This window comes from Curcuma longa, chromosome 21 (assembly GCF_044706935.1).
Source record: "Curcuma longa cultivar G26 ecotype Majalengka, Jawa Barat chromosome 21, ITB_CL_G26_1.1, whole genome shotgun sequence".
NCBI classification, from domain to species: domain Eukaryota; kingdom Viridiplantae; phylum Streptophyta; class Magnoliopsida; order Zingiberales; family Zingiberaceae; genus Curcuma; species Curcuma longa.
Genome location: NC_133881.1, coordinates 3,940,159 through 3,966,276, shown reverse-complemented (window position 1 = coordinate 3,966,276; position 26,118 = coordinate 3,940,159). Strand labels below are relative to the sequence as shown.

Sequence of the window (26,118 nt, the reverse complement as noted above, 5' to 3'; positions counted from 1 at the left end):
AATTTGATCTTTTGTGTCTTCAACCTAAAGCAAAAAGGAGTATAGTTAAGAGTACGAAAGGGAAATATATAATGGATTTTAAATGATTATCTCATGCCTAGAACAATTCCTGGAGCTCAATGTGCACTCAAAGGAAAAGTTATCAAAGACCAGATTGACAATGCATTTACAAGATGGATGTATTGATGTTACTATTCCATTTAGTGTCGTTGATTCTCCATATTTTCAACCTTTTCTGGATGCAACTTATGGTCTAGGCTATAGAGGTCCTAATTTTTATAAAGTGTGATCTTTTCTATTGGCAAAGAATGTGGACAATGTAAAGAAATTGTTAAAGATTATAGTAGCAGTAGGAAAACCACAGGTTGTACAGTTATAGTAGAGTACATTAGAACTTATATTTACTTGTTAGTTCATTATCCTAAGGTAATTGTGTATGAGTGTGTATGTTTGAAACAGTAATGCTACTCAGAGATAGACTTATGTTGGGCCAGAAAATGTTCAATGTTCATTTTGTGACAAATAATGAAACAAACTATGTGGCGGTAGGAAGATTGTCAGAGCAAAATTCCCCTACACTTAATTGATGTTAGCAAATATCAGAAAATTCGAATTTCAAAATATCATTTTGCATGCTTCAAAGAACAACCTTGGCGTAACGGTAAAGTTATTGTCATGTAACCTGAAGGTCACGGGTTCAAGTCTCAGAAATAGCCTTACAAAGCAGGGTAAGACTACGTACAATAGACCCTTCTCCGAGACCCCACATTGGTGGGAGTTTCATGCATTAGACTGCTCTTTCTATGCTTCAAAGAACAAAAATTATATTTATAATCAGGGATTAAAATCTCAATCCAATGCAAGTCAACATTGGACAATCTTCCCGTTACGCGGGCAGATAGGCATGCAGAATAGGCCCATGACAACCAACCCTCTCAAGCAGCCTAGCTTTGCGAGATCTAGAGAAAAATTGCTGCATTGCAAGCTCCCGAGCTTCACAATGCGTCAAATGCCACTTCACGAGCAATCGAGTTTGCACGGCCTCAAACAAATTGTTGGCAGCCTCAAATCGCAATACTTAGAAGAAAATTGTAATGGGACCTCAATGTTGCTTCATGACCACCGAGCATCGGCAAGACCTCAAACAAACTTACCAGTAGAGGCTGACAGAAACTTCTAGGTACTTCAGCTTGTTGTTGTAGGTTGGCAAAACCTCTTCTTCCTCCCGAGGTCACAAGACTTATCCAGTAGCTGAAGGTCAACAGCAATTTCCAGTGACACTCAAGTTTGAGCCTTCCTTTGGCGATGATTTCCAGACAAGCTCATGCTCTAAGTCTCCTCTGCTCTTCTTTTCTCACCAAACATGATTTGTTGGCTCATCAAAGGCATACACAAGTTGTCATTCTTCTCAAAGCAATAAAAAATTATGGTTTTGACAGAAGGGAAATGGCATTGTTTGGGTTGATTGTTTTGATGGAAAGTTTTGCCTACATTGACCTAAATAGAATATATTTCACATCTTGTATGTTCTGGTGATGAGCCTCTTCTATTAGGGAGAAAAAGAACTTTCTCTAGATTACTACTCAAGCAAATTAATTACTCATTTATGTCAACCTAGGGTCCTTCTCATGTCACAACAAATGTGTGATCCTCAACCTAGTTTTGCTAATTCGTTACATATAAGAACAACCATTTCAGATTTATCCACACAGCATATACAGTTGACCATTAACGTATATAGGAAGAATTTTTTTGTTTAGTATAAATGTCATGATTAGTGGATTAAGCATTGCAAGGAAGAGAAAAAACTAGAAGAAAGTAAGGTTTCAAAAAGAATATGTAGCCAGTATATACACAGTATAGTTGATATGAGGAACACAGAAATATGCAGTTAATATTGTAAATGTTAAAAAAATGTTTATATTACTAAAAGTGACTAACATATATACAATAAAGTCCAATTAATACTTCCAAATAAAAAATAATATATGTCAATCACAAAATGTGAAACACATGAAATATTGAATGTTAATTAAGATAATCATGTGCAGTACAATTATTATCGATCAAAAATGCAAAATAGATATATATGGGTAATATTGATATAATAAATCTAAAATGTTTATTATTTGCAACATTTGTATTTAAGCTTAGCGTTTTCTGCCAATTTAGTCAGTCTAAGTTGCTTCAAATGGACAAATTAAAAAGTTTCTGAACTGCACGTGTAAAGCACATATGCAATATAAAGTAATATGCAACTGCTTGTTGTCCCGTTTAAAATTCAACAGAAAAGTCAATCATATTCACATAAAAAACACATTGATTTTTAAATGCTGATCACATAGAAACAAGATAGCAGATTACCTGCGCCTTTTCTTTTCTTCACGAGTGGCTCTCCATTTTCTTTTCTTCATTTCAAGCCAAGCCTGATAGTTAGTTGCCTTGTTCACAATGTCACTTGAACAATTTTCAACAAAGAGATCTTGCTTCTCGATATTAGAAAATTTCACTCCAGGTGAAGATGAATGGCTTGCGTATTTTTTATTACTTTCATAGCTATGAACTACTGGCTGAGGTGGGACTACTCTATCATCTTCTTTGGACAAAATTTCTTCAATATCCACACCAAGTATTTTGTCATGAGCCGTCTCATCTTTCCTTGCTGCATTAAAGATATCGACAAGTTTGCGTTGACGAAATCTATCCTCTTTCTCACAAACTTTCTTGTGCAACCAATCAGGATGGATCACCCGAGGTACTGGGTTAGGAACCTGACATATTTGAGTTTTAGTCTCCAGTAAATTAAGAAATTAATTGAGAATGATAACACAGACCTTCTGCATAGCAGCAGGAATGGTGATAATTTTTTGAATAGTTGAACTTAGACGTTGCTTGTAATAAGACCAATCAACGATTGCCCGAATGCTCACGTCAGAAGATATTTTACACCATTTGCGTAGATAGAATTTAGCAATCTCTGAAAACAGATGAATTGCACAATCAATTGTCCATTTAAACTAAACATAATTTCTACCTAGCATTATCATAGTACAAGAAGGAATCATCTGGATCATTAATCTTCCAAAAACTCTGCAATGGTATCACACTCTTTGCAATGATACCACACACTACAAAATGATACCACCAAGCACTATGCCATACTATTATGTGAAGATAAGAAAAGGAAAAGAAATCACCTGGTTCTGTTTCAAATATTGCAACAGGTATTGCACGCTCACTTACTGGAGAACCCTGCATTAATTATTTTGGTATAATAAGTGATGCTATCTTTTAAAGTAATATAATATAAATAAATTCACATACCACCTAGCATGAGAAAAAATCAAGAATTAAATTAAAAAAAGAAAGCAAATCAAGAATTAAATTAAAAAAGAACTAGATTGTCAAACTAGCATTGTCAAACTATTAATAGTGTGAGAACAACATCATCTTGTTTTATTGTTGCTATCTTTTCTTCATGGTCTACCTCACCCTCGTTTGATATGCACCATAACTGGAGCATTTATCGGTTTAGGAGTGCTAAAGTATTTCTTAGGTGTTGAAGTACATCGTAATCAACTTTCACTCTAATGTAGCCATATTTATTGCAACTGTTTGAAAATCCAATTAATAATATTCAAAATCATTAAATCATTTTCTATTGCTGATTCTTTCTTTGGGGTCCCTTTTAACATTCAGTTATTAAATATTGATAGCCTTTGCATATATAACATAATAAATCCAACATTCAGCTCACGCCAAAATCATTAAATCATTTTCTATTGCATTGATTTGACTGATTCTTTCTTTGGGGTCCCTTTTACCATTACATCTTCCACTCTAATCGATTCAACTCAACTAACTATATAAGTTATTAAATATTGATAGCCTTTGCATAAGTCCATACCATTTCAACTTAACTTATTTTCAACTGTTTGTTAATCAAAATCATTAAATCATTTTCTATTGCATTGATTTGACCATTCTTTCTTTGTCCCTTTTACCATTACATCTTCCACTCTAATCGATTCAACTCAACTAACTATATAAGTTATTAAATATTGATAGCCTTTGCATAAGTCCATACCATTTCAACTTATTTTCTCACATTTTATCATTTCCATTGTAGCTACATCTTCCACCATGTACTTTCAGAAAGTAGAATGATGTTATCAATCATCTATGACTACCACAAAAGAAGCAAGCACAATTCAAAATTGAGGTTGGAAACTACAATCCTTGTGATTGAGTGGGTCTAAGCTGTCCCATAGATGCTTCTTTTGGGTTGCCACCACAACTCAAAGTGTTATAAATTATTTTGAATTTGGAACATCTTAACACTTCTGCATTTCGTCAAAGCTTAATAAGAAGGAAAAATGAACATAGATAATCAAAATTAATAGATTAAAAAAATGTTGTGTTGTTTTTATTATTCAATCAAAGGAGAACTAACTAAAGTTCTAACAATTCCAATAATTTATTAATAGACAATAGAAACTATTATATCTAAATCTACCTCCCAAGTTAGAGCATAGAAACAACCATGTCCAATTGGCTACTTAAAATATAAGATGCCCCTAAATGCAATAATGAAAAGATGATTAATATACCACAGATGGAAAATTACAATAGCAACTAAGAAACATGGCAACATAACTCTCTAGACAAATCTTCAAATGAAATGACAATTGGATTAAACTTGATAATATCTAATGGAGATATCTTCAAAACATAGTTGGTAACAATATTCCAAGACAGACTCAAAAGATGAAGTTGGTGACAATCTTCAGAAGAGATAATATAATTTACTTCCTTAACTTCCCTGCCAAATAATACAACAGCAGGATTCCAAAGGTTTTGCAGACGTAGAGACAAAAGAAAGTAGAAAGGTAAAGTCGATGAAGTGTTAGTACAAGAGGTGAAATAGAGATACCAACAAGAACATAGGTTCCTCTATACAAACATTAATAAACAATAGGCTGAAAGGCATGAGTACCGAGATTCACATGATTGGCCAAAGACAGAGTACAAATAATCATTGGGCAGCCTGATCTATTGAACAAGTCTTATTGGCTCAACAAGGCGAATGGCTTTTCTAGAGAATGGGATGTAGAGAGTAAAAGGAGCTCTTCATTACATATTTTTTAATGGTCAGCCAAGGGCATGGTGGGTTCCAAGAACATATTGCAAGATGATTACATTCATCGAATGACTATCATTCAGAGCAGCCTTTTGTGAGAATTACGTTCATGAGACATTTTGTTAGGAGTAGCCATGATTCACTCTCATTGTAGTGTAGGCATAAATTTCCTTGTATTCTGCTCCATTTAAAATGTATACTGAGTAATTAGACAATAGTTATCTTTTACTACAAATTCTCCAATTTATCTCTTCTATTTGAACAACTAATAGCTTAATAAGATTTCGTGAAACAATACAAGCTAATTGAAACAAAGATTGGCATTCAAACGTCTGAGCTTCCACTTTCCACTTCATACCTCAGAAAGAAAGGTGTTGAACAATCTCTCCTCTTATTGATGAAAGCATCAATTAAACAATAATGAATTAGTTTGTTAACTCTAAAATCAAATCTAATAAAACAAGACTTATAACTTCACATCACCACTATGACCAATTATAATTTATAGAAACTTGTTCCATTATTGTTGTATCAGGATTGTGCATTCTTGTTCTAATTTGCATTTAAGTAGTATTTGCTAATTGACATAGTACTATTGGCTTGCCTGTGGTTCCCGGGCAACTATGTATTGGCAATGAAGTCCTTTGTCTTTCACCATTTCATCTCCCAGAAAATCAGCAAGCCTTCTTGCAGTAGTTACTGCCAATGATTTTTGCTCCCCATAGTTGACCAAAGACTTGCTCATTGTGCTCGACTCTGATATGTAATCAAGAAGCTCACTGTCGGCAATATCAATGCCTTGATTCTACCAAAAACAATAATAAATATAATTCCAAGCACCAAGCGAAAAAAATAATTATGATAAAAAACTAACACAAAATGATGGTAAGAGAAACATTGTTGCTTACATCTAATAGATCTAACCAACTGTCTGCAACAGATGCAACAGCTGCATAACATTCTTCTAAGGTTGAACCATCGAGAAATTTATCAAAAACCTCTGCCTGTTAAATAGATAATTATTTCAAGGTCAGTTTCTGTTAATTTTTTTTCTATATTTTCCACCAAATCCTCTCTCATTCCTCACACAAGATCTTTTGTCCCATTGAAAGTATTTCTTACAAGAGGTTGCTCTAAATGATATCCAAAAGACAGCAGAATATAAAGCCCCAAGATCTTGGATCGAAACCTTACAGTATTTATCACATAATACAGAAACATGATTTTTCAAATAGCAAATTTCATTGCATTAATACACAAAAAATAAAAATGAAGATGATCCTGCACTGCACTATAGAAGGGGTAAAAAAAAGAGAAATACATTAAGCTGAATGACAGATAGGCAACAAGCACAACCAAAAGTGATCATAAATTGACCTCCAAATATTAAATAGCAAATGTCACATAAAAATATCTCAATGTAAATAAAATCACTGCTTATGTCTCAACCAAAACTTAAAACTAAAACCAATAGTATTTATGGCATAGTGGCCCTTCACCATAGAAGATATAAAACGGCAACCAGACAGAAACATACCTGGAAAACCTTGACAAGCTTCAGCTCACCTCTGCGTTTGATCTCAAAGCCTTTAAGCTCAGCAAGAGAGCCATCATGATTAAAAACTGCATATCTTTTCTTGATTAATATCCCTTCTGCTTTTGAAGCAGGAAGTATCATTGCCTGCTTCAAAGAAATCATCATAAAGAGATAAAAGCAAGTTTATGCAAAAAATAGGATGGCAAAATCATCAGAAGAAGTGCAATTTACTTGCCTTATATGGTCCATCAACTTCAAATTCAATGGAGCATTCACTGTGTGTGGTATAAGTTTTGCTAATAGCATCTTTAAGCGTCTGCAATGACCACCACAAAAAGGCATACCAAAAATGATTCTACCAAATCTGATGCTCACATAATAGTAAATAAATTGTCAGGAGAGGATAAACAGGTACTAATAAATAAGAATAACCAAATGGATCTAATAGTAAATTCTACTTCATTGCTACAGACCTGATATTGATCGTTAGTGTTGTTTCTTGCAACATCGACATTAAGCATAACACAGGGATATGATATTGTGAACTTTCTTTTTCCATCCCTGTAAGAATTGTTAATTGCTTTCAGAACATGAAAAGGCTAATGAACAAGAATAATAAATTATAGAGAATATGTATGTCACGGGTTCAAATCCTGGAAACAGCCTCTTGCCAAAGGCAAGGTAAGGCTGCGTATAATGGATCCTTTCCCCGAGAATATGTATGTCAAATACAAATATCAGGATGTGTTCAGGAAAAAAAGGACGAAGTTTTCAGATTTAGAGGAAAAAGATTGACTCGCATCCAAAACTAAATGTGGCATTTCGAAGGTTTTTAGAATAATAGAGAAACAGTAACCCCAAAAGTGAAGAGAATGAAACAAGTGTTTTTCCCTTGTTTATAGTGGTACATATATGCAACCTCAAAACTTTAATTTAAAAGAAAAAAAAACAATTTGCAACAAAAGTTAGTGTGGCTTGAATAAAATTATTTGAAGAAACTCTGAAAGGAAAAGAAAACTTAGTTTGATAGAAGATGAAAGGGAAGAGAACTCAGAAATTACTTGGTTTTGAATGTAAAGTTTTCTGGAAAAGATCCAGGAAGTGCACACCAAATGCCATCTGTATCTAGTTCAAGTGGCCTCCCAATCTTTTCAACAAGTAAACGAGCATTTTGTATAATCTTTGCTCCAGTATAGGTAACAACTCCTGCCATTTCCATTGAATACCATCTTGCGCCTCTACAATTCCGATAACATTAGTGAGTAATCCCCAACCATCAGTGCAGGAAAGTAGTTAAGTATTGGATTTGAACATATTAACACATAAAATGAAGTACTCACTTGCGCATCACGTATCCATAAAAAGAATTGAGTATACACTTATGAGCAAGTTGTAAGGAATCATAGAGAACAACCATATCCTGAAATATAGATGATGAAATCAAATGAAGGATGTTTCAAGAAATACTTAAAGTTCTTGCTCAAACCTGTGCTTCCTGAATCTTCATCTGATTTCCACAGGCTTTTGCCTCTGCTAATTTTCCCTTCCAAACCTTATTAAGACCCTTGTACTCATACCTCCTGTCTCGGAAACTGAATTTGAAGATACAGTAATAACTTCAAAAATCAATCCTCAATTACAAAGGTGAGCAGAAAAAAGTTCTATGACATTAGAAAAGCTAAAGCTAGAAGTTTAGTAATATTGGCAAAGGTATAATCAAACATCCAAAAATGGCAAGGTAAGAAAGACACTAACATCATAAACCAAATATTTCAAGATCAGATTCATGAAAACATAGTTTACAGACCTTCGAACTGTGTCCACATAAAATGAATTTTCACGCATGCATATCCCTGCATCTCTGATTTCTGTTATAGGCTTGTCCAGAACCCTCTTATAAGCCTGTTTCGAACAGTCACCAGATAACTAATAAGTTTCCTCAAGGAAACAAAATTTATAGGCATGGAGGTGTTATACCTTCTGACAGTACTTCTTCAAGCGTTCTTTCAGCCTCAACTGTTGTTCTGATTTTGGGAGTTCAAGAAAGGGCACTGACGTACCATCACTGTTTTCAACCAGCTCTGACTCAATTTGTTTCTTCATATGATAATAATCACTGTAACATGGATATAGTTTGTCTTTCAAGTTAGGGAACCAAGATACATTTGCTTATTCAACCAGTTCAAAAGCAGTAAAACTAAACCTCTTTTTGGCCATGTAGGTCTCTCCACGCCAAACCCATTCAAGCTTGCGTAGGCAATTTTTCCCTGGACGATTAAAATCGCATGCAGTGCAGACTACATCTGAAACTATGGATGGAGGCTGTAAGTCATGGAAATTCAGACATTTCATCAGCAAATTGTAGCAAATCCAAATTTATCAAAGAGATTGTCACTAACTAGAAAAGTATATAATTTAGAAACAGAAGAAAACAAGAGCAAAACAACAGAAATAATGATAGTTGTTCTCCATAAATTTGTGAAGGTTAAATGATTTTCAGACTGATGGGTAAATGACAAAATAGCATTTCAAGGGGAAAAGCATAAAATAGTTTTGAGTACATGAAAGAGTAAAAATATATGAGAATTATAATAGCAAGTATGCCAGCAACGTCTTATCTCATACACAGATTTTTAAATACACAAAGTCCTAGTAAATCTCACTAGCATGAATTAAATTCAAGGTACAACTAACCTTGTTAGTCCCAACTATTTTAAGGTCCACTGCAAATTTTTTTTCAACTGTCCATCAACTTTGTGTTTCAACTCAGTGAAAACTGTACTAATATTAATAGTCATAACCAGATTGAATTAAATCGAGTTAATAATTACAAATCATATTCATTGATTTTCATCAAAATTATAAACAAAATTCCCGTATTACTATATCAAATATTTAGTATCATATTCTCTCTTTTTTTTCTCCAACACCTTTAAATCATCTTGCTCAGTAGTTAAAATAAATATAATAAATTAAACAAACTTTAGTAGGAAAAAAATCAACTTTATATGTATTGGGCATATCCCACCATAATGGCCTATTGAAACAAGAAACTAACAAAACTATATACACTACAAACTGCAACAAAAAGGGGGATCCACCACAAGGTCTTTTGATCAGATCAGTAAATACAGCCAATTTTGCCTGATGCAAAACAGACATACAGTAGTTTAATATTTTTAACCATAGTTGAAACTTCAAAGAAATAGTCACATATCAAATAGGTCACCGTTATGAACTTTAGAGAATATTTATTGTATATTAAGTATCTTTGTTATAATTACACATCTATCATCATAATCAAGTTATTTTTCTCTCAATTATTTCGAATCATCACACAAACTTCATCTCTCCATTCATAATATTTAGAAAAGAATCTGTTAGTAGATTATATGGTTGGGGATATATATGAGATCTTGAATAAGATTAAGAATACAAAAATAATATATATATATATATATATATATATATATATATATATATATATATATATTCAAACACACTATTTTATTTTTCCCTAAAATACAATATAAATCCCAAAAAGAAAAAATAAAAAAGGTCTAAAAGGTCATAAAATAAATAAAGAAATGGAAACAAATTGCCAGTGTATAGTAATACCTGAAGTCTATTTGTTAAAATAATATTTGGATACATTGCAGCAACATCAAGATGATAAATTAGAGGGCATTGCTCGCATGTTGGATGATCCCGTAAGTAGACAAGCTGCAAATTGACAATATTGCAAAGCAAGATACTGAGAGTACTAGTATGCCTTCCAAGTTTGCACTAAGCACATTGGTATTTGCAAAAGATACAAAACGGATAAATCAATACACATGATAAAAATCACTTGGAACCGAAAACACTTAATGTTCTTATTCCAATACTGCAAAGATCAAAAAATGAGATCACTATTGATTAAACCTAACAAGATAAAGACTCATGAATCCCTACTAGAAACCAGACAAGTGAAGGCCTCCCAAAGCATTACGAAAGGCAACCTTTTAAATTTATATGAGATGTAGTAGCATGTGTATTTAGAATTAAAAAAAAAAGACTTTCCTGAACCAAAACAAAATAAATAGAGAAGTCCAAGTGAGCTTGAAAGCAAACAAAAATATATAAGCACAATACAGAAAGCAACCTTTTCCATTATAGCATTCTTTACATCTTCATAATTCGCAATCGAGTCAATGTCCATTTTCCCCTCTACTGTGGTTGCATATTGCAGGTCACGATCCAGATTTCTCATTAATAGCTGAAAAGAAAGAAATTCTGATAAGCAATTCAATATGGAATAAATATTGACAATGAAATTTTGGGGGAAATATGCTGAATCCTGCACTCACTTTTGAACTTAACAAACAAACACTTATGAATGCACAAGCAACAAAAATGGGAAGGATAGATCTTAATATAACTCATCTATTAACACAATGCTACCAGAACAGGAAGACTACCTAGAGCATGGTCCAAAACAAAACTAAAGATGTGTAACTTGTCCATATAATTAAGTAAATGATCCACAAGTTATCATCAATATGTCAACTTAGTATGTTGTTCCAACCGTACAAGAAATCTATTGTTTGTTTTAGTGTGACATTTCCAGTTCTGAAAATATAACCACATTAATGATTTGCTGAAATGAGATTAATCCATTAACTTACAAGCTCAATTATGGCTACCTAATATTAAGCTAATAGTCATCTATATTCAGACTATGAACTTCATAATGCAATTGCCCACAGCTCTCACATCTCTATATACACTAAACCACAGTGCCATCGGAAGAAACAACTCGTCTAATTCACTTTATATCTTTAGAGACTACTACAATTAAATTGCCACATTTAAACTTGTCCAATTTTCTTATCCAATTTTTCCATAAATGAATTTCATTTATTCTCAGTCTGGATATCCAAGTATAAAGATCCCAACAATATAGCAAATTAGGGATATTAACTAACCAAAGAAAAAAATGTATTTGGTTGGTTTCCTATATCTCTCCTTGTTCTTCTACTATGGAATTTGCAGAATAATCAATTGTTACAATCTACATGTTTAGCAACCTCTTTCCTATTTGAATGTGTTTTATTAGAATTTACGTCAGAGTAGGAAATAAACTTGATATAATGCAAGCAACGTGTTTTACATCACTATCCTAGATGTCTAATCTCTATAGAACCCTTCCACACTAAACTAAAGGAGTATTAATTGGCGAATAAATAATGGTTCAAAAATATTAAGTTGTGTTGCTGAAGGTTCATTCCACCACTGGCTAGTACAAAGAAGATGTCTAGTATAGGATCCTGGTCTCTAGATTCTTCCATGAGTTTCTGTGGGTGCAAGTGGGCAACAGTGAGCTGCCCGATGCTTCCAAAAGATGCAGGAGATAGCTATGCCGAAGAGATAACTTGCAAATCATATTTATTGTGATGGCGAGACATGAGGACTATGAATTGAGCTGTGGATGGTTATAGTCAACAAGACACAATAGATGATGAGTTCATGTAGGATTGCAGAAGCCCTAGATGTTCAAACAAGCTAGAGGAATCTTTTTCCTCCAGTTCGCTTAGGGTTTGAGCCAACTCTATCTTCTTCCACAAGACATGAGCTAGATTCCTCCAGGTAAACAACTTTATCTCTTCTTCTTAATTGGTACTATTGACACCATGTCAACACCCACATTGACACTGACACTGTATCGTTCCAAAATATCTTAGAACATATAACATAAATCATGGTCATTAAGTATATAAAAAAATCTTGATAATAGAGTTTCATACTTACTAGATATTGTGCAGAATAGAAGGTATGCACATCTGTTTGAGCTTGGAAATGAATTGAATGGCACAAGCTTTTATAAATCTAATATTGTTGATAAGGGCATGCTAATTGTACAGAGGAAAAAAAACAAGCTTTAAAAAGTTGAACGTTTACAAAACCATTAAACCAAAATAATAATTGAAGGAACTTGAAAAGTAATCTACAACTTACTATATAGAAAATGAGCCGACAAAAGAAGCCTCACAATCATATATATGATTTTTTAAAGAGAGCCAGAGCACCTCTTCATTTGGCACCATATGGCTAAGTGAGGCCTTTATAGGCATGCTTAAATATCAGTGGCATCCACCTAACTCGCTTGGCAATTCGGGCTGGACTAAACTACCTTAGACTTTCACATGATATTAAAGCCAGCACCTCAACTCTTGTGATGTTGGGGCTAGGGAAACAAGTTTATTTGATCATAGCAACCATCAACATAGCAATTCGATCTTGAACCATCTTCACTCTTGGCGGGATCGTAGCAAATAAGGAGAGGGAGAGACTGAGTGGTTCTTTCATCAGCTAACAGATTAATTGATCAAATTGTCAAGATGACAGAGTTGAATATATTTGAAACAATCTAGGTTTCTATGATATATACGAACCAGCTTGAGGGAGAGTATTATGGGCTAATTGGGCTCATACGTAAATATTAAGCTGTAGAGGTCCATTTGTAATATTCCATATCCTTAGGGGAGATGGAGATCACCTAGGATTTAGTTATTCATCATTGCTACATGAGCAAATAGAGCTGAAGATGTACCTCATAGGCAGATGGATCAAACTGAAACTTGATAGGAATATCTGATCTAAAGACACCACTTTCAAGGCATTCAACATGGCCACCAATATATGTCTCACATTCTAGAAGACGGTTCTTATGGAATTTCTCAGAGTCTGACTGGTGTTTGTTAGGACAAATAACATTTGCCTTGTGAGCCTGCATATGGGGAAAGAATTGTAATGTCAGATTAGCAACAAGCAAAGGCAACAAAAGCATAATGATAAACAAAATATTCATTTTTAATCTAAACCAAGATCATCCACACAAAGTTTCCAGAAACTCTAATGTCAGTCCTTCAATTAAAGAACGTCACAAATCTAATAGGGCATATGTTAAAGGCATAAAAAAAGTTACATTTAAAGATTGGCCATGATAACAAAATAACTTTTTAGAGCAGACGCACATTCATTAAAAAAACACCTTGCTAGACAAGGTCGCACTTCCACCATATTCTACAATATATTTGTGAAATTTATTTCCTATAAAAATAGAAACACAAATCATATCTTCCTTAATACACTACATGTTGTAGCATAAAAGCCGTCAAAATGATAAAAGAGGAAAATACTGCAAAGACTGGCTGAACCAGAACAATAATCATTTCAATAGACAAGTATTTAGGAATAAGAAAAGGTTCAACTATATGCAGAACAGATACAGCACAGTTAGACTACATTTGCAATGAGAACAAACAAACAAATAATAGCCTTACCTGTACCATAAGTAGCATTTCACAAAGTGTTCCACTTCCTTTTCGAAGGACCTCATCTGGGGGCATAGGAATTATAGTTGCAAGAGAGAATATAAACGGATGAACATATGTCATGTATAGATAATATGTTGCAACAGCATCAGACACAGAATATGAAGCCATCATCTAAGAGAACAACAAAGAGACACAAAATCAGAATGTCAGGAATACGAACAAGAATAAGATGGAAAATTTGATTAAAAAGCATAGAAAAATTCTGGTTTTCTTGGTTAGTTAACTGTTTTATTCTATTTTCTAAAAGAAAAAGAAAAGAAATCTTGCAGAGTTGCCTTTCCCATCTCTCTTATTTGTTTCTTGTCCTTAGCATCTTGCTAAAACAAATACTGCAGAGTTTATTACTTATCCTTTCTTTCCTTGGATTAGCACTTTGCTAAAATTAACAAAAAACTGCAGATTTGCTACTTTCTACTTTGACCAGAAAAAATGTTCTGCCAGTTAGATGATACATGACCGTAGCATTTCCTATAATATCTGCACCTTATTAAACACATTAAAGTGCTGCCTCAAATCAATTCTCCAGCCACCAATTCTGAGCAATATATGAAGTTACATTAGGATAATAGTCCAAAATACCTGAGGTTGTTCTACGGCGAAACGAACCATCTCCTCGGGATTTACTTCCAACGGATTGTAGCCCAATTTAGCCTTTGTGACAGCCTGGTGAATGGAAGAAATATGAGTAAAGTTCTACAGAAGGGCATAAACTTTCAGCCAGAAAAGTGGAGTTAATTTAGCTACCAAGATCAACAAATAATGTCAAACTAAGAACAGCAATTATTCAAAATGTTGTGCCTTTAGTACAGAATAAAGTGAAAAGGCCAAGTTATAGTTTCAGAAATACACAGCCAATTCTTTCAATTCATGTCCCATTAAACAAATAAGTTTATATGCTAGCATAAATGAGGGAAAAGTAAGCTCTATAATACTAACTCCAGCGATGCTAGAAACCCATCTAGATGTTATTTCTATTTCAAGCTGAGCTAACGATTAAAGTGTCTTCAACTAACAAGAAAGCACAAGACTCAATGCTCAGCATATAAGTTAGTAGACAAGCCTTTTTTACAAACAGAAGGGATAAACCCTGACCAAGTGATGAAAAGAGGATTTGAATTCAAGACCTTGGCAACGATTTCCAAAGCTCTTACCAACTAAAGTGACATAATTTTTGAAGATAGTACAAGTTATTATCTAGTTAAGATATTTCTTTTTAAAATCTAAGAAACAAGATAGAAAACAGTTGTACATGGAAACATGGATTCAAATTAATAGATGAACAGATACAGAACACAGCTAAATGCAGGTTTTTGTATTAACAATGCACAGCATGTCTTTTGTTTTCATTGTGTTTCATGAGATTATCACTGGGAAAGAAAAGGGAAAACTTTATCAATAATCCTTATTCCTTAATACTACTTACCATTATAGTGCTTAAAGTAAATATAAAGCACCAAGTAAAACAAGTGGGCGTATAAAACAGAGAAGTATTATCACGCACCTTGAGTTTAACAAACAATACAAACTGTAGCCTTTAAATAATTAGAACCAATTTGATTTACATCACCTTAAGACCTTGGCTTCCTTGGGGAAGGTAACTGTCACGTTTGACCCAAGCAAAACAGTCAAGATGACACAAAAATTTGGAACGGCATTCCCCTTGATGGTTGTCACACTGGAAACCAATTTCCTGATGGAGCAAATTCATTATATAATAAGAAAGGATGCCAAATGACAATAGCAACATTAAACTTAATTTCTATCAATCATTAGTCATATGAAATCAAAGCTATTGTGACACAGACAGCAAAAGAAAAAAAATGTGAGAGCGTTAGCATATTGCCATATTCTACCTGTAAAATGAGGTGTTGGTCAAGTCATTCTGAAATAACAAATGTAAGTTGGTTTGACATGAAATAAACTTACAAACTATTAGGAAATTAGGCACCTCAAAACTTCTTGAGTAGCTAATTCATGGCAATAATTAATTCATGATTTTAATGGTTAATTAGTATAGTAGAAAATGAATCTTTTATAACTGGTTGGACATATAGTAGACTTTAATGTGTTGAGCAAAGGGTCAATGGATCAAAGAAGGTTCCTAACCCCTTTTTTTTGTAGGAAGAAATCTTTGCATAAAATTAGAGTCAAAAAATTGTAGGTGGTTTTTTTAATCTAGGTGTAGTGAGTCGGGTAAAATCAAGTGATCCGTGCACAAGTGGGATTAGTTGAATTTGGTGTCTTCATTTTTTGGACTATTTGACCATGCAATAGGATGGACAAGAAAAAATTGAATTTAATTATTGAGTAGACCTCCATATCATGTGGTTGAATCTTATAAATATTATATATATGGGATGACAAAGTGGTATGGTGATTTTGTCTTGCAGACTTGCAGTGTGTTGTGTGCAGATGCACAGTCGAGTAAATTGTCAAGATAGTGATAGGTTTGGAATAATTGAGGACTGGTGGTGGCATGTTGTCTTGCACTATGTGCTTGTGTTGTGGATTATGAGGATGAGCCTTTGATTTTGGTATCCACATATGGACTAATAAAAAGGCACATCTCGCAAGACCAAGAAAAAAAACACATCTCAAGTACAGTTAATTATAATAAATGGAAGGAATATGCTGCACGTACCTCACTCATCTTAATACCATTATGAGAGGCTCTTTTCTCTAGGAATGGCCAATCAAAAAAATCACCATTGTAAGTAACATATACACTTGGCTTAATCTCTTGCATATGTGCAAACCATGTTTTTAAAAGTTCTTTCTGAAATGCCAACAAAATCAAAGAAGCTGATGAGCCTTAATAAGTAAGGACATTTATGGCAACCAAATTAAAGAATTTGCACTTGGATACCTCGTCTTTCACATTTTTAACTTTGAAGCAGCCTTCAAATTCTGGTTTTGGAGTATACTCCAGATCTTCAATATCCTCACCAACACACTATCAGGGTGAGCCACAGTATGCACAAGGCAAAAAAAATATTATTTATACCTAATAAAAAGAGATATTGAATATTCACGAAGAAGAATATGATAATGTCTGCTCATGGCAATTTGTTAAAAATTGGACGAATAGAAACACATAAGAAGAAGTAATGACTCAAATTCACTATCTGTTCAAGAAGTTGATAGAAGAGACATGACATTTCATTGACATGATTATTTTATGTTTTACTGGTAGTCCTTTTATATCAAAAGCTAAAAATAATATTAAAGGATCCAATCTCTGTCTTTGCATGCTAAAGACATCACCGATATCAGCAAGCAAATTGGATTAGATTCACCCAGACCCAATGCTAAGGATGACTTAAGCACAGTTATATTTTTGAAATCTTAACATTGACAGAATCTAAATACAAAAATCTACTGCTGAATTATGATTGAATGGATAATCATTTTTTTAAAATAATAATTAAAAAAATTACAAAAAGTTCGCATCTATTTCTATTTTCTTAACCACAATAAATGCAAAATGTGGTTGTTACCTCTCGGTTGATTATCAAGAAACCTTGTCCATCTATCATGTAGGATATCATCATTATCAGATCATGCTCAGCATCAGGAAATTTCAAAGGCAGTTTTGTAGTTTCAATATCAAATGCACAAACATGAACTTCTGCACGTTGAAGAAGATCAGCCCTTTTCTCGAGCAAAATGCCATCACTTGACACAGATATATCATACCATTGACCACATCTAACATCTGCAAAAGTAGCCACCATTTGGCATTATATATCTACAATAAGAAAGAGATTGAGCAATTAATTACAACAAGAGAAAAGAATAAGCATAGAAACACAACCTACCATTATCAATAGCAAAACGTACATGATATGGAACGTCATATTCACGAAGGTCAATAATGCAGTCCAACAGATCTTGTGATCTTTCTTTACTGAAAGTGATGATAACAACAAATTTTAAGTAGAGCAAATAAAATGCAGGTGCCAAAAAAACAATGTAGCGAGTCAATTTTTTCAATTAAAAAATAGGACTAAAACTTATGCCAAAAAGAGAAGGAAGCAGATGGACACAGAATGGGAACTTCAATTTTATGTAAATGGCTTATCAACGTTCTTTAAGTTCTACCTTTCACCAATAAATATGGTTTCAAATGCTTCTGAAGCATCTAATTTTGACTTATTCCTTTCAGCCACATGCATAAGATCATTCTTTACACGCATCAGTTGTTGGACAGTATCAAAGCTAAGCTTCAAATACGACCTGCGCAAACCAGAAAGATGGTTTTTCTGGATAAAAAAGTGTCATTTTATTAGAGTAAGATACACCTAAACAGATAAATAAATATAATAATTGACATAATTTGACACTCGAGCATTAAGAAGATAAGTGAAAAAAAAAGATTTAACAGATTCATTGACAAGATTATATCCTTCTATTGTCTGTCAGTTTTTCATAACCAAGATTAGTAAGGTTACCTCCATACAAGCTAAAGCAATAAGTGAGGGCTTAATTCATAACCTTTTTCATGTCATCATAGTCTTGTTAGGTGTTAGAGTTCATTTGTTCCTTTTAGACTTAGAACACGGATTAACATTGCCCTCATAGGGGTATTTGTACAACACCCAGTGGTTTGAGCATGTAGCACCTCTCGTAATTTGGTCATGCCAAGCCCCTATGAGTTTGACTCAAATGATCAATGGATTTCATTTATTCATCAATATATGCAACAAAAACAAGATATATTAAAACCCTAAATTTGAGTAAGGGGGTAAATTATTGGAATTAACAACAATTGAGGGTGATTATGGTGTGATGGTTGCATTATATTTACTTGAGATGGATTATTCGTGATTGGAGGATAATTATAAGTTAGGGTTAAGTTTGAGATAGGTTGATATTGTTAAAGTTGAACCATACAATTATTGATGGTAATTAGCATAATTAGAGCCCAAATTCAGTTTTAATGAGTTCATCAGGTGGGCATTGTGGTTAGGACTGAGTTTAAATTAGGCTCAATTTAGATAAATTTTGATCAATTAAGGGCTGAACTAAGTGGTGGTTGGGATAGATGACTTCAGTCGTGTTTGGTTAGACTTACTGGAGTTTTGGGATGTTAGCATTATCTATATCCTTCTCCCTTCTCGTTCCTACATTCCACTCCAAAGCTTCTTCTCCCTTTGCCATGTGTCATCATCGTCTTGCCTCAACCCCGCTCGCAAGCACAAGTGTGACCACAACAGAAGCCATCGGTGAGTAACTCCCATCTCCTTATATATTTTTCTCCCTCTCTCAATCCCTCACTCCTCCCTCGATCACCGTTGGGCCAGATATTTATTACTGCCAATATAAAAGGACAACATGAAAGACCTCATAAAAGCTACTTTTCCTTGTATTGAGAATAGGGCAAACAATCAATCCTATCCTGTTTAGCTAAATAGGTCCAGCAAGATTTGTAACCCAGCTTGTCAATAAAAACAATGCACAAATGAAAACATACAGAGAGAGAATAGGAAGAAATGATAATTTTGTTGAGGTAAAACATCTAAAGAAACACTAGTAAAAATAGAAACATGAGCGCGTCTAATAGAGAAATTCAAGGAACCAATAGTGGATATTTCAAAACCATAAAGGATTGCTTCTTCCAGAAGGATCATTATCACAAGTGAAAAAACAAATGAAAAAAGAGACAAACTGCCAAACATGTGAATACTGTTAGCTTACTAAATCCAAATCCTCTTTCTCCACTATGACAATATCAGCAATTTCTCCTTCATATCTTCGCTTAAGATATGCCTCAATTTCAAACTCCATCTTATGCTGCAAAGTTGCAACCAAATAAAAATGTGTTCTTTAAAAAAAGGAGAATGGATCCAAGTAATCAATTGTCTTATAATCCATAAAGCTAACAATTCAAGAACTCCATTTGGAAATAAGACTGCACAAGTAATACACCCACCTTGGTGGCAGCATAGAAATAAGGTGGAAATTTATGTTTCACTTTAAAGGTAGATCCATCCTGCAGAAAAGGAAAAAGAAAAGCATAACAACATTCATGACAGGCAAAAACAATAACCTAAAAGATTTTTCAGCCTAACAAGATTGTCTGCAGGAGTAATTTAGATGGAACTAACCTGAGAAACAAAGTAAAGATCCACGCAGCTGTACATCTTGTTAGTTTCTTGGTCCTCCCATGATGACTGTAAGAAAGCCAAAGTTGAGTGATAAATTAATCAAGAAAATAAATAATTTGATATGACTGAGATAGTGGTTAATAATCAACATAGTTAAACAGAGATGAAGGAATTATTCTTACTGGTGAAAATGTGAGTAACCAACCAAGCTTCTTATCACCTTCAGTATAGAGATCAAACCCCAACTTGCGCTCAAGCAGCTCCTCATGGTTCAGATGGAGATTTTGCTTTGCTGAATTTCTAGCAACACTGGACCTTCCCCTCCACCGACCACTGGCCTTCATAGTGGTTATAAACTAAATTTTGTTGAGGCAGCGGTAATTTTGACCTAATTTGTGGGATTTTGGTAGTTTCTAACTGAAACAAGAAGAGATATGTCATCGCTGCTAGAAAACACTAACTTGGTCGATTTATTTACACTATGTTTTAAGCATTCTAATTAAGCATTAAAAAAGTCAATTAAATTAGTAAAAATGGAATATAATAATAAATGGCATGGTCAAGCATGTCTAGAGCATATTGATCACCCATTGCATGCAGGTAATATATTTTAAACCTCAATTCTTTTATAACAAAGAAGTAACTGAGTAACGTGAGGAAGTAATGTCAGGAATATAGAATTGCATTGAGAGGATATGGAGAATGGCATGTTCATCACCAATTACATGAAAGAACAGCATTTTTGAAACTTCAGTTCTGTAACAAAGAGGTCTATAAGCAAGATGAGGAAGCAATGACAAGCAGTGTAAGTTGGGACAAGAGTAGGAGACAGAGAAAAATGAGTAAGACAAGTAACATGATGAAATCATCATGAGGGTAATATAGAATCATAAATCAGGCAAAAGCATGAAAGGTAATAAATTCAAGGTATGTCAGAATAGATACTATATTACAATATTAAACCAAAGTGCTTAATATTGTAAGCTGGGACAACGAACATGGTTGAAGCCTGTCCAAGAGTGTTACCGTTTAGTCATTCAACGATAGAGTGGTACACATGTACGCTTTAGCACATACACATCTACAAAGGTGGACTAAGCATGTTGCATCTAGCAAATTACAGTTGATGAAGCAGTGGACATATCAAGGTGATAAAATTGGTATAAATGCTAGCATGGTCCAAAGATGACCTATCAGTCCAAAGGCCTCATCTGCAATAGCCGTCACATTCTACAGATATCATCCAATGTTATGTTATGACCTATGTCCACCATGTGCAAACCTAAGGAAATGAACGTGTCATAAAGTTCAACTGAGAAAATATGGGCAAAATAATGCAGAGAGTTAACAAGATAGCATTAAGATTCCTTGTAAGGCTAAGCATATAGAGACAAACACAGTCACCAGCTCAACTACCTAGTAGAACCAAACCCTACTTCTTGAAACAGGTTTAATGTTGCTCAAATAACCTTGCCTTTCACAAACCATACGTCTTTTAGGTTTATTCGATCAAACTTGTACCTCAACAACTATAGCCCCAACCCTTTAAAATATTTTAAAAAATGACAATGACACAACACACTCAACCCCGCAACACATAATAAGGTTGTCTAAATTCCTCGATCACGTGGAAGTTGCTAGAGATTAAGAGGATCCCAGAAACAATGCGTTACAAAGACAACTACATAGAAAAATCACATCACTGCTGCACATGTGGGAAAGAGAAGAAAGAGATATGTTGCCAGAACGGGGAAGAATAGGAAGTTGCTGCTGCGGCTTTTGCTAACCCAAATATAGTATGACGCAATGAGGGCTACTGCTCGAACGGAGGAGGAAGAGAAGTGTTGAGGGAGGCTGCAATTTGGCACACATGGAAAGGGAGAAGAGACAGGCTGAGGGATGGTTCTGCCGGAAATGGTAGCTGCAGTAAGCGTAGCAGCAGCGGCCGACGCGCGGAGCTGAGGCCGCAAACTGAGACCAGACTCCGCTGGTCTCGAGCCGGCAACGCAGCGGCGAGAAGACCGAATTGTATGTTAAATGATCGATCGATGTGATAGGGCACCGGCGTGGGAAGGCGCTTCGGTTAACAAGGGGCAGCGAAGATGGGTTGAAGCAGGGTGCATACCTTCGTCGAACTAGGAGTCGCCTTCTCCGTCGATCGCCGACGATGAAACGGAGACGAATACGACGATGCGTAGCTTAGGGCGTCCGAAGGTGCGGATGCGAACGTAGGTTCTAGATGATAGCCAAGGCACGGAGTGTTAGCTTAGGCCTTAGGGCTTCTATTTATGATTTACGCGGGAAAGTTCGGCAGATTCCATTTCTTTTTTACAGAAAAAGAAAAAGAAATAGAAAACACACACACAATAATGGGATGTCCGCTATTTTGTACCATTGCAACCCATGGGCCTTCTTCTGTGTAAACCGGGCCGAGACGCGCCGAGCCCATTGCGCACGAATACAGCAGCACTGCACAGGGCGTCCAGTGGGAGCATGATCCGTAGAGCCATCAAACGGACCAATCCATAACGGGCCCATCATATGGTAAGGCAGTACAGGCCACCCCACCAATTGGATAGATTGTAAAATCTCCAATCTAATCCAACTCAAGGCGAGCCGCGGATTAGGCGAGCCAACCTGTATGTTAAAAATAAAAAATATTAAAAATTTTAAATTTTAATTGTAATTTAAATTGATTAAGTTGAAAATTTTGAATTTAAATTATAATTTTTAAATTTAAATTATAATTTAAATGGATCAAACCCACTAATTTATTAAATTTTTTATTTTAATTTTAAAATTTAAAATAAATAAATAAACTTTCTCAATTTGTAGGTCAACTCAAGCCCATCGAATCGAAAACCGACGGTTCCTAATCGTAAATCCATCTGAATCCATCTTATTGATAAAATTTCAATTTAATTTGTCTAACTTATTTGACGAAACGAAGACAGACCTAATTCAAATTGACGATTATAATGATCCGTCTGTTGCCAGATCATCCTACGTGTTCTCTCGAGATTTACATGCCAGATCATACTTGTCAGTTGCCAGACGAAACCCAGTGATCCTAATTTGACCTTACCGTGCGTGAAGCATACATGGGCGATCCCCACTCGTGGGACCCACCGGTTGGTCCTTCCTCGAAGAGAACCTTCCGGATGTTGTCCGCGAAAAATATCTATGTTCTCTCGATCTTCGCCGTTGATCTACTTCCTCCGCCCGCAGATCTACGGTCGGATCCTGGTGCCCTCGTGGGAGGTGATGGCGCAGCAAGTAGTTATACAATTCGTGAAGGAGACGGTGACAGAATGTGGAAAATTCGGCCGGAGGGCGACGGCGGCGGCGGAGGCGGAGGCGGTGGCGGAGGAGAATTAGACGCTGAGTTTTTCTTCAAGGCTCCTATTGCATTCGCTCCTCGCCTCCTTATCTCCTCCTTTTACACACGCAACCCCTCTCGGTTGCTTGCGAGGTGTCGATTCGAGTTCATAGAGGGGCTTTGATCTCTTCTGCGTCCCCGGCGGCCGAGGCGACGGCTTTTCTGGTATTCTGACGGAATAAGAGTGTCTGCAATGTCTGGGGGAGACGAGAATAGTGGAGATTTCTACGAGGTTTTGGGGCTCAAGAAGGAGTGTTCCGAAGCCGAGGTCAGGATTGCGTACAAGAAACTCGCCATGGTGCGTTTTCGAATTCAAATCTTTTCACTTGTCTCCGAGTCTGTAGTTAGGCAGAGGAGAAAGATAATAATTTCACAGAAACTGACATGATTTGATTTAGGAGAAAAACTAAAAGTTCTCTGTTTACAGTTTACTCATCCTATTAGTTTCTGGATTTCTTTCCCTATTGACTTTGTTCGAACGATGTTACATTATTTCTCCCCCTAGATTTTGCTTGTTCTGCTTTCTTGACCTGTAAAAGTTGAGGCTTCTCGGGATTCTGAAATCTGGATCTCTCTCTTTGACGACTGTTAATTTTTGAATCAAATGGGCGACAGAAATGGCATCCAGATAAGTGCTCGGCGTCCGGGAGCACTCAGAGCAAGGAGGAAGCGAAAGAGAAGTTTCAGGAAATCCAGAATGCCTACTCTGGTTGGTTTCTGTCGATTCTCTCCATCCCACTTCACCGCCGCAACAATTAACATGATACCATAAAATGAATAAGATTCTTTATTCCACTTGTAATTTTGCTTAATTCTACTCTCGTAAAGAAGTTTGCGTATGATCAGTTCTCTCAGACTCAAACAAGAGATTCCTCTACGACGTGGGCGTCTACGACAAGGAAGATGACAAGGACGAATATGTACGTTCCTAATCGTAACAGTGTTGTTTGTTTAGATTGTTAATGTATGATCAACTATTATTCCAAACACATTATTCTCGTTTACTGTGCAGGGGATGGGAGATTTTCTGGGGGAGATAGTCCAGATGATGAGCCAAACAAAACCTGGTGTAAGACCATTTTTTCTTCCGGTTTCTTAGTCTAAACTCATGTAATTTAGGCTGCTTGGGTCTGCTAACCAGAAGGGCAGCAACGATAGCCTTGAGGAGCTGCAGAAGATGTTTGTGGAGATGTTCCAGGACGATCTAGATCCCGGGTTATGTGGTCCATGGACTCATTCAACTAATGCCCGAGATAATTCTACATCGCGATCAGGGATGCAGTTTGCAAATCGTGGATACAAGCGGTGCAATTCTTCTGTGAATTCAGGAAAGGCAAATTTGGATGGATTGGAATTTAGTTCCACAGGTTTCTGTCCTGGGGTGAGTCATTAAGTCACTCCTCATGTTCTTCGCACTGCATCCCCATGTGCACGGATTCAATTATTGTCTCCTTTAAATCATATTATGTTAGATCAGATGTCAGTTAATCCCTCATCTACGAACTATCTGGTCACCTTGTCTCATAATCCAGTGGACCTGAAAAGTTTGGTGGTCGTAGGTCATATGAATCTAAACTAAATGCCAATTGAGCTGGCTGAAGTCATGGTTCCCACTTCCCAGTTACTTTGATGCTGGATGATAACATTACTTATTTGTCCAGATTTGATAGAGATTCTGGATTAGTAGGATTATGTTTACTGCCCAAATGAGATCAATAGACCAACGAGTTATGATTTTAAACACGGTCCATGTTCATATTCATGTACCTGATTCATTGAATATTTTTGCTTGGGCAGTTGAACGATGTAGGACAGTCATCAAAAGGAAAAGGAGGTATTAATAATAGCAAGAGAAGGAGTGGAAGAAAGCAAAAGGTTTCATCCAAACATGATGTCTCAACCTGTGATGCTGATGTCTCTGTTTGGAAATTCTAGTTTCGGTTTCCCCATTCTCTTATTCTTGGGTGAATTTCCCCGTCTTCTCTATATCTCTTAGTATAGCAGTGAACTAGTAGCTAAAATAAACTTTCAGATGATTTCTGTTTCGTTTTCCTTGGATTGAATTGGGAGTGTACCGTTATATGCCCTTCAAGCAAGACTAACCTACTGGTAGTTGTTATGCCTGCCTTAATGTGAAATACACCTTGTTTCTGTTTCATACTGCATCTATCTCTCCGTGGCTTTTGAACACTACAAAATTTCCCATGAAAATGTTTGGACCTCACAAATCTGGATAACTATCAATAAGCTTTTTGCATTAATGTCATCATGGCAAGTGTCTCTGCAAGAGAAGAGTTTGTTTGTCCCTGAAGAAGAGAATGCAGCAGGTACAATTTACCAGGTGAATCAAATTCCTCTTGGTCAGATCTTGTAAGTAGATTTTGCTTTCGTGATCTAAGTGTGAACTAACTTCTAACAATTTTAGATGCGTATCCACCACTTGGACAATAATTGAAATGAGAAACAAAAAGGCACAAACCAACTGCATCCTAACTGATCGAGTGAAGGTGTTTTCCTGCTGGTAGACCCGTACATGTTATACAGGACCACAAGACGGATATTACATAATGTGCAAT

General features: G+C 35.5%; 3 protein-coding genes across 3 annotated transcripts in view; 1 reads left to right on the top strand and 2 right to left on the bottom strand.

Annotated features, from left to right (window-relative positions):
- The window catches only part of LOC141814628 (DNA polymerase epsilon catalytic subunit A-like), a gene marked incomplete at its 3' end in the record, with an annotated part of 34,801 nt that extends 14,251 nt beyond the window's left edge, over window positions 1-20,550 (bottom strand). The window contains 29 exon segments of the mRNA XM_074702567.1: window positions 768-797; window positions 2,358-2,771; window positions 2,835-2,977; window positions 3,198-3,252; window positions 5,745-5,945; window positions 6,049-6,144; window positions 6,678-6,821; window positions 6,913-7,015; window positions 7,787-7,915; window positions 8,018-8,097; window positions 8,164-8,269; window positions 8,485-8,579; window positions 8,655-8,793; window positions 8,881-8,999; window positions 10,296-10,400; window positions 10,822-10,935; window positions 13,270-13,446; window positions 14,003-14,167; window positions 14,636-14,719; window positions 15,624-15,746; window positions 16,698-16,832; window positions 16,923-17,009; window positions 17,554-17,771; window positions 17,875-17,963; window positions 18,158-18,318; window positions 19,754-19,849; window positions 19,989-20,048; window positions 20,164-20,229; window positions 20,346-20,550. Of these exon segments, the coding sequence (XP_074558668.1) occupies window positions 768-797; window positions 2,358-2,771; window positions 2,835-2,977; window positions 3,198-3,252; window positions 5,745-5,945; window positions 6,049-6,144; window positions 6,678-6,821; window positions 6,913-7,015; window positions 7,787-7,915; window positions 8,018-8,097; window positions 8,164-8,269; window positions 8,485-8,579; window positions 8,655-8,793; window positions 8,881-8,999; window positions 10,296-10,400; window positions 10,822-10,935; window positions 13,270-13,446; window positions 14,003-14,167; window positions 14,636-14,719; window positions 15,624-15,746; window positions 16,698-16,832; window positions 16,923-17,009; window positions 17,554-17,771; window positions 17,875-17,963; window positions 18,158-18,318; window positions 19,754-19,849; window positions 19,989-20,048; window positions 20,164-20,229; window positions 20,346-20,507 (3,696 nt within the window).
- Window positions 20,551-23,488: 2,938 nt separating this feature from the next.
- Window positions 23,489-25,700, top strand: LOC141814627 (uncharacterized). The gene is made up of 6 exons (XM_074702566.1): window positions 23,489-23,840; window positions 24,158-24,251; window positions 24,389-24,462; window positions 24,555-24,611; window positions 24,684-24,923; window positions 25,340-25,700. Exons 1-6 carry the CDS (start codon window positions 23,736-23,738, stop codon window positions 25,475-25,477), a joined length of 708 nt encoding a protein of 235 aa, XP_074558667.1. The 5' UTR covers window positions 23,489-23,735; the 3' UTR covers window positions 25,478-25,700.
- Window positions 25,701-25,782: 82 nt separating this feature from the next.
- Window positions 25,783-26,118, bottom strand: part of LOC141814529 (DNA polymerase epsilon catalytic subunit A-like) — a 7,741-nt gene continuing 7,405 nt past the window's right edge. The window contains exon 13 of the mRNA XM_074702484.1: window positions 25,783-25,848. Coding sequence (XP_074558585.1) covers window positions 25,783-25,848 — 66 coding nt within the window. The remainder of the gene's footprint in view (window positions 25,849-26,118) is intronic.

Bases quoted from the DNA above. Each gene is read 5' to 3' on its own strand.
- LOC141814627 (XM_074702566.1), top strand. From the start codon at position 23,736: ATGTCTGGGGGAGACGAGAATAGTGGAGATTTCTACGAGGTTTTGGGG. The intron at 23,841-24,157 runs GTGCGTTTTCGA...AATGGGCGACAG, and splicing joins CGTACAAGAAACTCGCCATG to AAATGGCATCCAGATAAGTG. The intron at 24,612-24,683 runs GTAAGACCATTT...TCTGCTAACCAG, and splicing joins TGAGCCAAACAAAACCTGGT to AAGGGCAGCAACGATAGCCT.